At 48.7% G+C, this 11,577-nt stretch overlaps 1 protein-coding gene across 1 annotated transcript; it reads right to left on the bottom strand.

Moving 5' to 3' along the window:
* Positions 1 to 1,653: 1,653 nt before the first annotated feature.
* LOC129532507 (uncharacterized) lies at positions 1,654 to 7,946 on the bottom strand. The gene is made up of 4 exons (XM_063703459.1): positions 7,895 to 7,946; positions 5,013 to 5,120; positions 2,069 to 2,363; positions 1,654 to 1,957 (listed from the first exon to the last, which is right to left on the bottom strand). The coding sequence occupies exons 1-4, from the start codon at positions 7,944 to 7,946 to the stop codon at positions 1,750 to 1,752; spliced, it is 663 nt and encodes a 220-aa protein (XP_063559529.1). The 3' UTR covers positions 1,654 to 1,749.
* Between the last annotated feature and the right edge of the window lie 3,631 nt (positions 7,947 to 11,577).

Below are 11,577 nucleotides of genomic sequence, written 5' to 3'. Positions count from 1 at the left end.
TCCAGTATGTGTTCCCACTGCAGGGGGAGAAAACAGCCACAACCTCCAGGTGCCTCGTGTTCCTAGCAACAGCAGTGTGGGAAGGCTCTAAAAGCCACCCCTTCTCCACCATCTTGGCTGGCAACCAGAAATGCCCTGCCCACACTTCTATTCTCCTTGCCCCTATCCCCATCACACACACACACACACACACACACACACACACACAGTGCTGCCCTATCTCGACCTCGCCTCCTGGATGTTCTTGAATACCATCCTGGAGGGGTTCTTAGAATCCTGCCCCAGAGCTGGAGAGCAGCCCAGTCAGGACTGGGAAGCGGGAGGAACTCACGCCAGGAGAATTCCTGTGCCCAAGATGGCTGGATCACTTCTGCCTGTTCAGCCCAGGTGTTGTGTGCCAAGCAGTGGTTCCTGAGAAATGAAGTGCACAGATCCTGGCCTGGAAAGTCAGGATGTTTTGGTGAAGGGCCCTTTTCATGCTGTCTTTCAAAAATCACTAAGCATCTTCTGTATTCCAGGCCTGTTCTAGGCAGTGGGGACACAGAGGTGAGGTCCAACGGGGTCCCGCTTTCAGGGAACTTTTTAGAATGAGGAGACAGAGAGACAATAAATAAGAAAAATTAGATCAGGAATAGGGTGATGCATCTGACTAGGCCACTCTCCCACTTTGGGATAAGAGTCTTAAAATATGGTCATATGACAATGGCAGGTGATTGCCTTAGACGGAGTGGCCAAGGCAGGGCTCTCTAAGAAAAAAACACCTCAGCTGAGATCTAAATGACAAAGAGCAACTATGTGAAAATTGAGGGAGGAAGCATGCTAGGTAGAGGGAACAGCACTTGCAGAGACCCCGAAGTGGAATAAATTTAGTTCCTGGGTTTCCTGGATACCCAGGTGTTTGAAACTAGGTTTGCCTCACACCAAGTTTATGTGGAAAGTCACCCACACTTTGCTTCAATGGAAGAGACAGGCCCCTAGCCTACCCCTAGCCCAGGGCCCAATCTTCCACAACCCTCACAGGTCCCTCATTGCCTGCTCAGCCAATATGGGTAGGGTTCCTTTGGGACAACACAGCTCTGATCTGGAAGGAGCCTGTGCCCCGTGGGAGACTGTGCTGTGTCAAGAATAATCAAGGTACCAAATCCACCTGCTTGGGCCTGGTACATGAATCTTGTTGATCCCCTGCCTTCTGTGGGATCTCACTTGATTACAGGGCTCAGTGGCCTATATAGCATGACTGTTCTCCTCAATGTTCTCATCTGTAAAGTGGGCACAGCTATATTACCTACTATTGTGAAGATTAAGTGAATTAACCCATTTATGCCTGAGGTCGCAATTTTTTGAATTTTTGTAATCAGACCTTGGCAATGACCTTGAGCAGTCGCATAAATAACACCCACATGCTTAGCGTTCCAATAATGGAACACTAGGCAGTATAAAGTGCTTGAAGCTATGCCTGGCATCTGGAACTCCAAGACACTCACTTTTAGTATTATTGTAATTTTAAAAATATATATATCTTCTTTCTTACCTCCAGGGGGGTCCCTGTCTCATTCATCTTGGTACGTCTTTACCACAAGTGCCTAGAGGGCGCTCCATAAATGTCAAATAAATGAATGCATAAAGTATGAAATGATTGAGTAAATCTGCCGATTCATCCAAGTAACTTTTATTGAGCACCTCATTCATGCCAGGTTCTGTTCAGAGTGCTGAGAACAGAGACGAACAAGGCAGAATTTGTGCCTCAGTTTATGGAGCTTCGGTTTCAAGAGGGAAGGCAATATAGGTAGAAGCAGACAAGATAATTTTAGAGGGGAGAAATACTGTGAAGGAAATAAAAAACAAAGTCCAAGAGAAAAGGTTAGCAGTTCCTTCAACTTGGGTGGTCAGGGAAGGCGTCTCAGCGGAGGTGACCCGAATGACAGAAGAGCCAGTCCGATTGGTTGGAGGTGGCGGCCTAGGGGGAACAGTGGGGAGAGGCGACTGGGCCGGTGGTGCGCGCCGGCGGCGGCGTGCACAGAGGAGAGAAGCGGCTTCTCGGCGAGGCCCCTCCCGGTGCCCTGCACACCTGCGGCCACGCGTGCCGCCGAGGAGGGGCGGGGGCGGGCGGGGCTGAAGGCGCACCCCGCGGGAGGCGGAGCGCATGGCGCCCAGACCCCGCCCCCGGAGCCCGCAGGGCGTGTTCCCGCCGGCCGTCGCCAAGGTGACGATGAGGCCTAAGGGGCCGCCGAGTTCAGAACGTTCGGGCGGCGGCGGCTGTTGCTGGGAGACGCCCGGCAGGCGTGCAGCCAGGGACTGGCTCTGCAGTGCAGACGCCGGGCGCCAGGACGCGCCGTACTGGCCAGCCCTCTCGCTGAGGCTCCCTTCGGATTCCAGACGGATACAGGGTTCCTGTCCTCACCCACGTCTAGATCCTGCCCGGGACCTGCAGGACTGGGCGCCTCCTCCCTCCCTGGTGCTCTCTGTCATTGCCTCTGGGTCCGGAATTTGTCCACCAGTCCCCATCTTCACCGCCATCACCATGTCTCAGGCCACCGTCCATCCTCCCTTCCCTGGGGGATTAGGCACTGCCATAGCCTCCCCAATGGTCCTCCTCCCTTTGCCCTGTGTGTCCTTACGCTCTGTCCTCCACCAGGCAGCCAGAACTCTTACTAAGAATTTACCAGATCCAGTCACTCCTGCATAATACCCTCCACCGGCTCCCCAGCTCACTCAGTCTTAAATCCAAACTCCTCTCAGTGACCTGTAGGACCAGAATGACTTGCCTCTCTGCCTTCTTCTCCAACTTCGTTGGCCCCACTCTCCTTCTCACCCACATCACCCTAGTCACACTGTCTTTCTTGCTCTTCTCAGAACATACCAAGCTGATTTCTGCCTCCAGACCTTTGTACTTGATGAACCCTCTGGCTGAAAGTCTCTTCTCCCAGATGGTTAGCGGTTGAGCTCCTTCTCACTCAGGTCTCAGTTCCAATGTCTCTCCAGAAAGGCCTTTCCTGATCAGTCCTCCCCCCTTCCCCCATCTAAAGAGGCCCTTATTTTCATGCTGTTTTATGTCTTCCCATATTTCCCTCTCACAATATGAAATTATCTTGCTCACTTATTCACTTGTTTCTTAGTGTTCTAGATAGTATTTCTGCATAGCAAACCACCCCAAACAGGAATTTGGACAGAGCACAGTGGGCATGGCTTGTTTCTGTGCCACAATGTTTGGGACATCAGCAGGGATGTCAACCAGAACACACATGTGTGGCCTTTCCATGTGGCCTGGGCTTCCTCACAACATGGCAATCTCTGGGTTGTCGAACTTCCTAGGTTGTAGCTCCAAAGACATGTCCCATCTAACAAGGCAGAAGCTATATCACCTCTTATGATCTAGTCTCAGAAGTCATGAAAAATCACATCTGCAACCAACATGCCGTTGGTTACAAGCGAGTCACAAGTCTGCCCAGATTGAAAGGAAGGGGGTATTGGACATCACCTTTTGGTAGGGAAGAGGCAAAATTCTAGAACATGCATACATCTTTGGAAAGTGACATCTCCACAGTCAGTCTTCCCCCCACTGAAGTAGCATCTCCATGAAGAACCACGTCTCATTTGATTTTTATTGCATCCCCAGTGCTAGAATGGTACCAGAACACATAGTAAGTGCTAGATTCGTGTTTTAGAGTGAATACATGAAGGATTATCTTTCAAGGAGTCATTCAGGCCCAGCTCTTCTCCCTGTAAGTGTATTTCCTGTCCCAGCCCTTGCTTTTGGCCTGATCTGCTCTGGAAAAAGCCCAGTGTTTGTATTGGAGGGTGGGAGTCAAGCCTATTATGGGGGTGGGGATGTGCACATAAAAACAGTTATTGGGGATTAAGAAGTAGGTAGCCAATGAGTTTATGGGACAGTTTTCTACTGAAAGGGTATTGAAAACCTAGTCTGCTTTTCCCCATTCTTTATTCTGGAAATGTCCAAGTGAGGTGGTTTTGTCCTCCAGGCCATAATGAGCAGGAAAGTGCCCCAACTTGCAGGGTCTGGGCAAGAGGTGGCCCTGAAGCTGCCCACAAGCCTGTGAAGTTACTCGAAATCTCCTTGCTTTGTTATTTGTGAAAGACCTTCCATTTGATCTTCCCAAAGTCCTGGAGCACATACAGGTTCTCCTCCTGTCTTCCTATTTTCCAAGAGGGGTAGCAGCATCTGCCATTCACCCAAGCCAGAGAAGATAGCCCAGGCTTCTCCCTGCATTACTGCCTCATATCAGTGGGCTTTGGCTTCCCAAGTATGTCTTCCCCTTGCCCCCTGCTTCATTTCCACATTGATTTGTGAGCTCCAACATGTGACTACCATAGCAACAGCCTCCTCATTTCTCTCCCCACCACCAGTGCCACCCGCAAACCATCAGTCCTCCAATCCAGCCTTGCAGCAGTTTCTCACCACCTCTGTCGCCTTAAAATCCACGCTTCTTAGGTCATTCAAGGCCCTTCCTGTGCAGCTGTTACTGTGTTTATGGCCTCCTCCAGGAGGGGAGAATTCTATCCTCTAGATCCTTTCATGTTCTTTCCAGGCTGTGTCACATCGCTCTGATTTTACCCAGGGCCAACTCACCCATCCGGCACAGGGGGCAACACTGCCTAGGGTCCACAATCCTTTTAGAAGCATGAAAATGTTTAACTCATTTTACTATCAGAAGGGAAAATCAAACTTTCAGGCCGAAGAAATTGTTTGAATATATAACATTAACATATTCGGCTTTATACCACCACAGCCGTAAAATATACTTTAAAATTTTTTTTTATGGAAAAGGAGCCCATTAAGGCAAAGGTACTTAGGGCCCACAAAAATCATAATGGAGCTCTGGTTTTGGTTATGCTGTCCCTCCCCCCAGCCTGTGGCAGAGCTGCCTAGTTAGATGCCCAGCTAACTTCCTAAGAAAACTCTAGCAGAGGCTTTGCCTGGGAACCCTCAGGAACCACTCCCTGGTCCCAAATCAGGAGCTATGAGGACTGAGGTCCGTGTCCCCAACCCCCACCTGCGTCCCGGAAGGCAGGCGCGGGGGTGCCCTGCTGCGGGCCAAGGGGGCGGTACTCGGGTCTCGCTGGCTGCAGCTCGCCCGCCCGCCCTGCCAGCTCCACCCGACCTAATCGGAAAAAGGAAGCTGACCCTGAGCTGTTCTCTCTCTTCTTCCTCAAAAGCTCCGCCCACCACCCCCTTCCCACCCCCTTCCCACCCCGCGCCTCCCCAGTTACGTTTCTTACGAAAAAGTGCTGCTGAGAATTCCCAGAAAGTCCCGGATATGAAGTCACTCGCGTGAGGTCACCGAGCCTGGTTCCAAGAATCAGAAGCTTGTGGGGGAGAAAGGAAAGCGCAGAAAAAGAAGGAGCAGTGATCGGAGTTGTGGGTGCTGTCGCGGCCAGGGGCGGGAGGCGGGCCCCCGCCCCCTCCCCCTCCGCCCCTCCCCCCCCCCGCCCCCGCTAGCTCGGCAGGGTCCCAGGCGTCTCCAATCAGGCCTTGGCCGGTGTGACCCCTGGAAAAGTTCCAAAGGAAACTAGGCTTCACTACCATATTAGAGAAATGCCGACTGAACACAGAAATACCGATCCTTATTGACCAAGATCAAAAAGTCTGATACTGCATGGTGTTGGGGCAGATGGGGAAACAGCAGTGTTTATCCACTGTTGTCAGGGAGAGAGAACTGGCCGGGTCTGCCAGTTTGGAGAACAACTTGGAAATATGATCAGAATTTTAAATGAGCATACCTTTTGACCTAACAATCGCACATCTAGGAACTTATCCTACTGAGAAATACAAGGATAAATGCTTAAGAGAGTTTTCAGCAGCATCATTTGAAATACTGAAGGTTAGAACCCACCTAGATGTCCATCATAGGAAACTAGTCTAAAAAATGCCATGGTACATCCGTACTCTGGAATACTATGTGCTGTGAAAAAGAATGAGGCAGCTGTTTATGAGCCAGCTCTGTGTTCCCCATTACGGTCTTTTTTGTGTATGTGTGTGACAGGGTCTTATTCTGTCTCCTGGGCTGCAGTGCAGTGGTGCAGTCATGGCTCACTGCACCCTCGATCTCCTGGGCTTAAGTGATCCTACCACCTCAGCCTTCCAAGTAGCTGGGACCACCGGTGCATGCCACCATGCCTGGATAATATTTTTCAATTTTTTGTAGAGATGGGGGTCTCACTATGTTGCCCAAGCAGGTCTTAAACTCCTAGGCTCAAGAGATCCACCCCCCTCAGCCTCCCAAAGTGCTGGGATTACAGGCGTGAGTCACCACACCTGGTCTGGTCATTTCTTAAAGGTATATATTCATTCAACAGACATGTTTTGAGCACCTACAAAGTGCATGGCACATTGCAGACACTGGCAATAAAACAGAGAACAAAACAGCTTATGGGGATGGGGGAAAACCAATAAAATGCATCAAGTGGTGACAAGTGCTTTGGAGGAGACTCACTCAGAGCAAGGGGTACAGAAAATGTCAGGGTTGTGCTATGTTAGATTGGGTGGTCAGGGAAGGCCTCTGGGACAAGTTGACTTGGGAGCAGAGACCAGAATGATGGGAGAGAATGTCACCTATCTGCCCGGTGTAGGGCCTAGCCTGTGCCCAGGATTTTACTTGGACACAAAGACCAGCCAGGAGGCCAGCAAAGCTGAAGAGGAGCAGGCAGGGTCACAGTGGTAGGAGGAACGGTAGTGAAGGAGAGGAGGAGGAGGGTCAGGTAGGACTTCCTAGGCTTTTGTGAGGATTTTGGCTTTCATAGCCATTGGAGGGTCTTGCACAAAGAAGTGACATGACTCGACTTAGGTTTTAAAGGATCCCTCTGGCTGCTGAGTGGAGACTACTACAGAGGGGCAAGGGTAGAATCTGAGAGCCCAGGAAGGAGGCTGCTGCAACCATGGGAGATACAGCAGGGCTGGACCACGGTGGTAGGAGATGTCACGCAGTGATCTTCTTCTGGGTACATTCTGATAGTAGAGCTGATAGGATTTGCTGATAGCCCCAGATGTAAGTATGAGAGAAAGAGGAGTGTGTAACTATAAGCATGGAGTTATCTTTCATCAGGAGAGGGAAGCTGGTGGGAGGAGCAAGATTTTGGGGGACCGGGGTGAAGAATCAGTCTGAACTCACATGGGTTGGGAATTCAGGAGTGATGGAAACATGAGAGCTGTTTGGAATTTGTAGCAGAGAGGGTCCCAGGGAGAGACAGCTGGCACCCTGGAATTGAGAAATTTGAGGAGGGTTTAATAAAAGGAGCCTTTAGAAAAGAGTAGCAGGATGTAGAGAAACCAGGAGGGCAGTGTAGGCCCCCAGGGCTATTAACAGTGGGGCCTTAACCATCCATAGTTCTGAAGGAGTGAGAAGAGGGAGTTGCTGGAACCTGGGGACAAAGACAGCTAAAAGATAGCCGAGTGGAGAAGACAACATCTAAACTCATGTGATTTCATCCAAGGAAGGGGATTTATCTTTTTTTTTTTTTTTTTTTTTTTTTTTTGAGATGGAGTCTTGCTCTGTCACCCAGGCTGGGGTGCAGTGGCACAATCTCGGCTCACTGCAACCTCCGCCTCCCAGGTTCAAGTGATTCTCCTGCCTCAGCCTCCTGAGTAGCTGGGATTACAGGTGTGCGCCACCACACCTGGCTAACTTTTGTATTTTTAGTAGAGACAGCATTTCACCATGTTGGCCAGGCTGGTCTCGAACTCCTGACCTCAGGTGATCCACCCGCCTTGGCCTCCCAAAGTGCTGGGATTACAGGCGTGAGTCACCACACCAGCCTGGGATTTATCTTTTAATAGACAAGTTTGTATGTTGCCAACTGACAGGAGCTGAGGCCTTTGGTGGAAAAATGCAGCCAGTCCATGGCAACCCTACAGAGAGAACAAATATCCTGACCTCACTCTCCACCCCTCCTCCAAAGTCCGTGGGAAGCCAGAGAGCAAGGGAGCCCATGGATGCAGCACGTATGGGTCAGTCCCCAGCCCAGAGCAGGGAGGAGAAGGATTGCAAGCGGGTCTGGAGTGGCACATGGAGGCCAGGGACGCAGGAGCCAGCAGTGAAGGTGATCCGCAAAGCCATAAGGCTGGAGAAGGGATCTCTTAGGAAGTGAGGCAGATAGAAAAGTGGACCCAGTTCACTGTCCTGGGGCCCTCCAATATTTAGAGATTGAGAGATAAAATAGAGCCAGGAAAGGAACTGCCAAAGGAGCAGTCAGTAAGACAGGAGAACAGAGAGCTGTGCCTGAGGCCAAGGGAAGCAAGTGTGTCTAGGAAGGGGAAGGGAGGCAGGGCTGAGATGAAGACTCCAGAGAGGTCTAGTAGGATGAGGGTGTGTGTGTCTGTAAATAATGTACATAGCATATTTCTGGAAAGCAACAAAAACTCTTTTTAAAAATTTTTATTTTTATTTTTATTTTTTTTGAGACGGAGTCTCTGTCACCCAGGCTGGAGTGCAGTGGCGTGATCTCGGCTACTGCAAGCTCTGCCTCCTGGGTTCATGCCATTCTCCTGCCTCACCCTCCCTAGTAGCTGGGACTACAGGTGCCCACCACCATGCCCAGCTAATTTTTTGTATTTTTAGTAGAGACAGGGTTTCACCGTGTTAGCCAGGATGGTCTCGATCTCCTGACCTCGTGATCCGCCCGCCTCGGCCTCTCAAAGTGCTGGGATTACAGGCATGAGCCACCGCGCCCAGCCAAAAGACTCTTAATGGTGGCTCTAGCGGAGACATCTAAGGGTAAACAGAAGAAATGAGACCTAACTTTTCATTTTCTTCCATTTTTGATATTTTAATCATGTATATGTACGAATTTTATCAAAGGAAAGAAAATAGGACTTTTTAAAAAGGCTCTGCCACCTCAAGAAAGATATAATTTTATAGAAAAAGCAGATCCAGGCGGGGCACGGTGGCTCATGCCTGTAATCCCAGCATTTTGGGAGGTTGGGGCAGGTGGATCACCTGAGGTCAGGAGTTGAGACCAGCCTGACCAACATGGTGAAACCCCATCTTACTAAAAAATACAAAAATTAGCCCAGGCTGGTGGCAGGCATCTGTAATCCCAGCTACTCAGGAGGCTGAGGCAGGAGAATCCCTTGAACCCAGGAGGCGGAGGTTGCAGTGAGCCAAGATCGCACCATTGTACTCCAGCCTGGGTGACAGAGCAAGACTCCATCTCAAAAAATAAAAATAAAGAAGCAGATCCACAGTTTTTTTTAATCAGTTGAAAGACAGGCTTGAAAAAAAAAACAAACAACCCCATCAAAAAGTGGGCAAAGGACATGAACAGGCATTTTTCAAAAGAAGACAAACATGTGGCCAACAAGTATATTAAAAAAACCTCAATAGCACTGATCGTTAAAGAAATGCAAACCAAAACCACAATGAGATACCATCTCATGCCAGTCAGAATGGTGATTATTAAAAGATCAAAAAATAACAGATGCTGGTGAGGTTGCGGAGAAAAGGGAATGCTTAACACTGTTGGTGGGAGTGTAAATTACTTCTGCCATTGTGGAAAGCAGTGTGCCAATTCCTCAAAGACATAAAAACAGAGGTACCATTCAACCCACCAATCCCATTACTGGGTATATATCCAAAAGAATATAAATCATTCTATCATAAAGACATATGCATGCCTATGTTCATTGCAGCACTATTCACAATAGCAAAAACGTGGAATCAACCTAAATGCCCATCAGTGACAGACAGAATAAAGAAAATGTGATACATATGCACCATGGAATGCTATGCAGCCATAAAAAAGAATGAGATCATGCCCTTTGCAGGAACATGGATGAAGCTGGAGGCTATTATCCTTAGCAAACTAATGCAAGAACAGAAAACCAAATACCACATGTTCTCAGTTTGGAGTTTGAGACCAGCTAAATGATGGACATGGACACACAGAGGAGAACAGACACTGGGGCCTACTTGAGGGTGAAGGGTGGAAGGAAGGAGGGAATCAGGAAAAACAACTAGTGGATACTAAGCTTAGTACGTGGATGATGAAATAATCTGTACACCAAACCCCTGTGACACAAGTTTACCTAGGTAATAAACCTGCACATGGACTCCTGACCCTAAAATAAAAGTTAAAAAAAAAAAAAAAAGAAAGGCAGCCTTGGGGGTAACCCTGGGATTTGAGAAAGAGAGCTGATAGAGTCTGGGACGGGCAAGGCTGAGAAGAGAATGGCTGGAAGCATCTTCTCCATGTGTCAGTCCAGCCAATGGCTTTAGGAGCAGTGACCTCTGACATCTGGTTTAAATTATGTCCTGCTATGTGCTTCATGACTTGCCCCTCACTCCACTCCTTCCAACTCAAGACTTCAAGAAAGCTTAATTCATCACATCTTAGTATCTTTTCAATAATTTTACATGTCATGCTTTAAGTATTTTCAGTCTTGTATATCAAAAATAAATCCCCCTCCTTAGATGATGTCCAAGCTTGGATGATGTCATCTTGGAAGACAGATTCCTCCTAGTTCTCTTTCTGATGAAGCTAACCCTCAGACAAGGTGTGTCTTCCTTGCAGAGCACAGAATCCTCTGGACGGAAAGCTTCCTTTCTTTCTTTCTCTTTCTTTCTTTCTCTTTCTTTCTTTCCTTCCTTCCTTCTTTTCTTTTCTTTCTTTCTTTCTTTCTTTCTCTTTCTTTCTTTCTTTCTTTTCAGTTAAGAATCAGCTCCAAATTTGTGGGAATTATTTGAGGATTGTACTCTGATTCTTATCTCTATTGCAGGTCCCAAGGAGGATAGGGTCCTGGTTAAAGACTCCTGTGGAACCAGTCCCTCAGGAGCCTCAGGCCAACTTTAGGAGGCTTCTCACCAATAGATGGAGGGATGAGATTGGGGGAGGGAAGTGGTAAGAGGTAGCTTTGGGAAATCTCATCCTCTCCTTTCCTAGGGCTGCTTCCTTGGGTTGGGAGTTGGGGACTCCCAGTCTGACAGACTTGAGACTTTTCTGACATGGGGGTTTTCCCAAAAGGGAAGGGCCAGCAGAGGAAAGGGAGCCATCAGCCCAGGCCATCTCCCCTCTTGGAGCCTGACTGTGGTGGGCTAAGGTCAGTCAGAGCTCCACTTTCTTCTCCATTGCTCAAACTTCTCAGTACAGCCTGTGCCTTTGAGTCTTCCCACCTCTGTCCTGATAAAAAAAAAGAAAAAGAAAAAGAAAACTCCATGAGAGCAAGGAGCTTGTGTGTATCACTTTCTGCTAATGATCAATGACTAGAATACCATCTGGCACTCAGTTGAGTACACAGGATGAATGAATGCCCAAAATGCCTTTTCCACAGCTCAAACTACATTTCAGGAGAAACTCCCTAAACCAGCTTCTCCATCACCCACTCAGAAATCTTCCAACCATCCATTTTTAGAATCCCATACACATAGGTCCTGGGGTTGGCAGCCTCTACTCAGTGGTGTACTATAGCCTCAGAGAGGTGATTGTGCACATCTCTGCCCAATTTCACTTTCTGTGCCAGTAGCTTGAAATCAGCCATCGTGGAATAATTTACACCATAGAAACTGGAAAACACTAAAGATCATGGCTTCCCTCCGCCCTCCATCCCTGCCCCAACCCAGAGAATTG

This window comes from Gorilla gorilla, chromosome 2 (genome assembly GCF_029281585.2).
Source record: "Gorilla gorilla gorilla isolate KB3781 chromosome 2, NHGRI_mGorGor1-v2.1_pri, whole genome shotgun sequence".
Taxonomy (NCBI): domain Eukaryota; kingdom Metazoa; phylum Chordata; class Mammalia; order Primates; family Hominidae; genus Gorilla; species Gorilla gorilla.
This window is presented reverse-complemented; position numbering and strand designations above follow the sequence as displayed.

Excerpts from the sequence above, each read along its gene's own strand:
- LOC129532507 (XM_063703459.1), bottom strand. The coding sequence starts at position 7,946 with ATGGGCTCCCTTGCTCTCTGGCTTCCCACGGACTTTGGAGGAGGGGTG. Across the intron at positions 2,364-5,012 it reads GCCTGCCTTCCGGGACGCAG|GGAGCCTCAGCGAGAGGGCT; the intron begins GTGGGGGTTGGG and ends TGGAATCCGAAG. Across the intron at positions 1,958-2,068 it reads GGCGGCACGCGTGGCCGCAG|GCCGCCACCTCCAACCAATC; the intron begins GTGTGCAGGGCA and ends TGTTCCCCCTAG.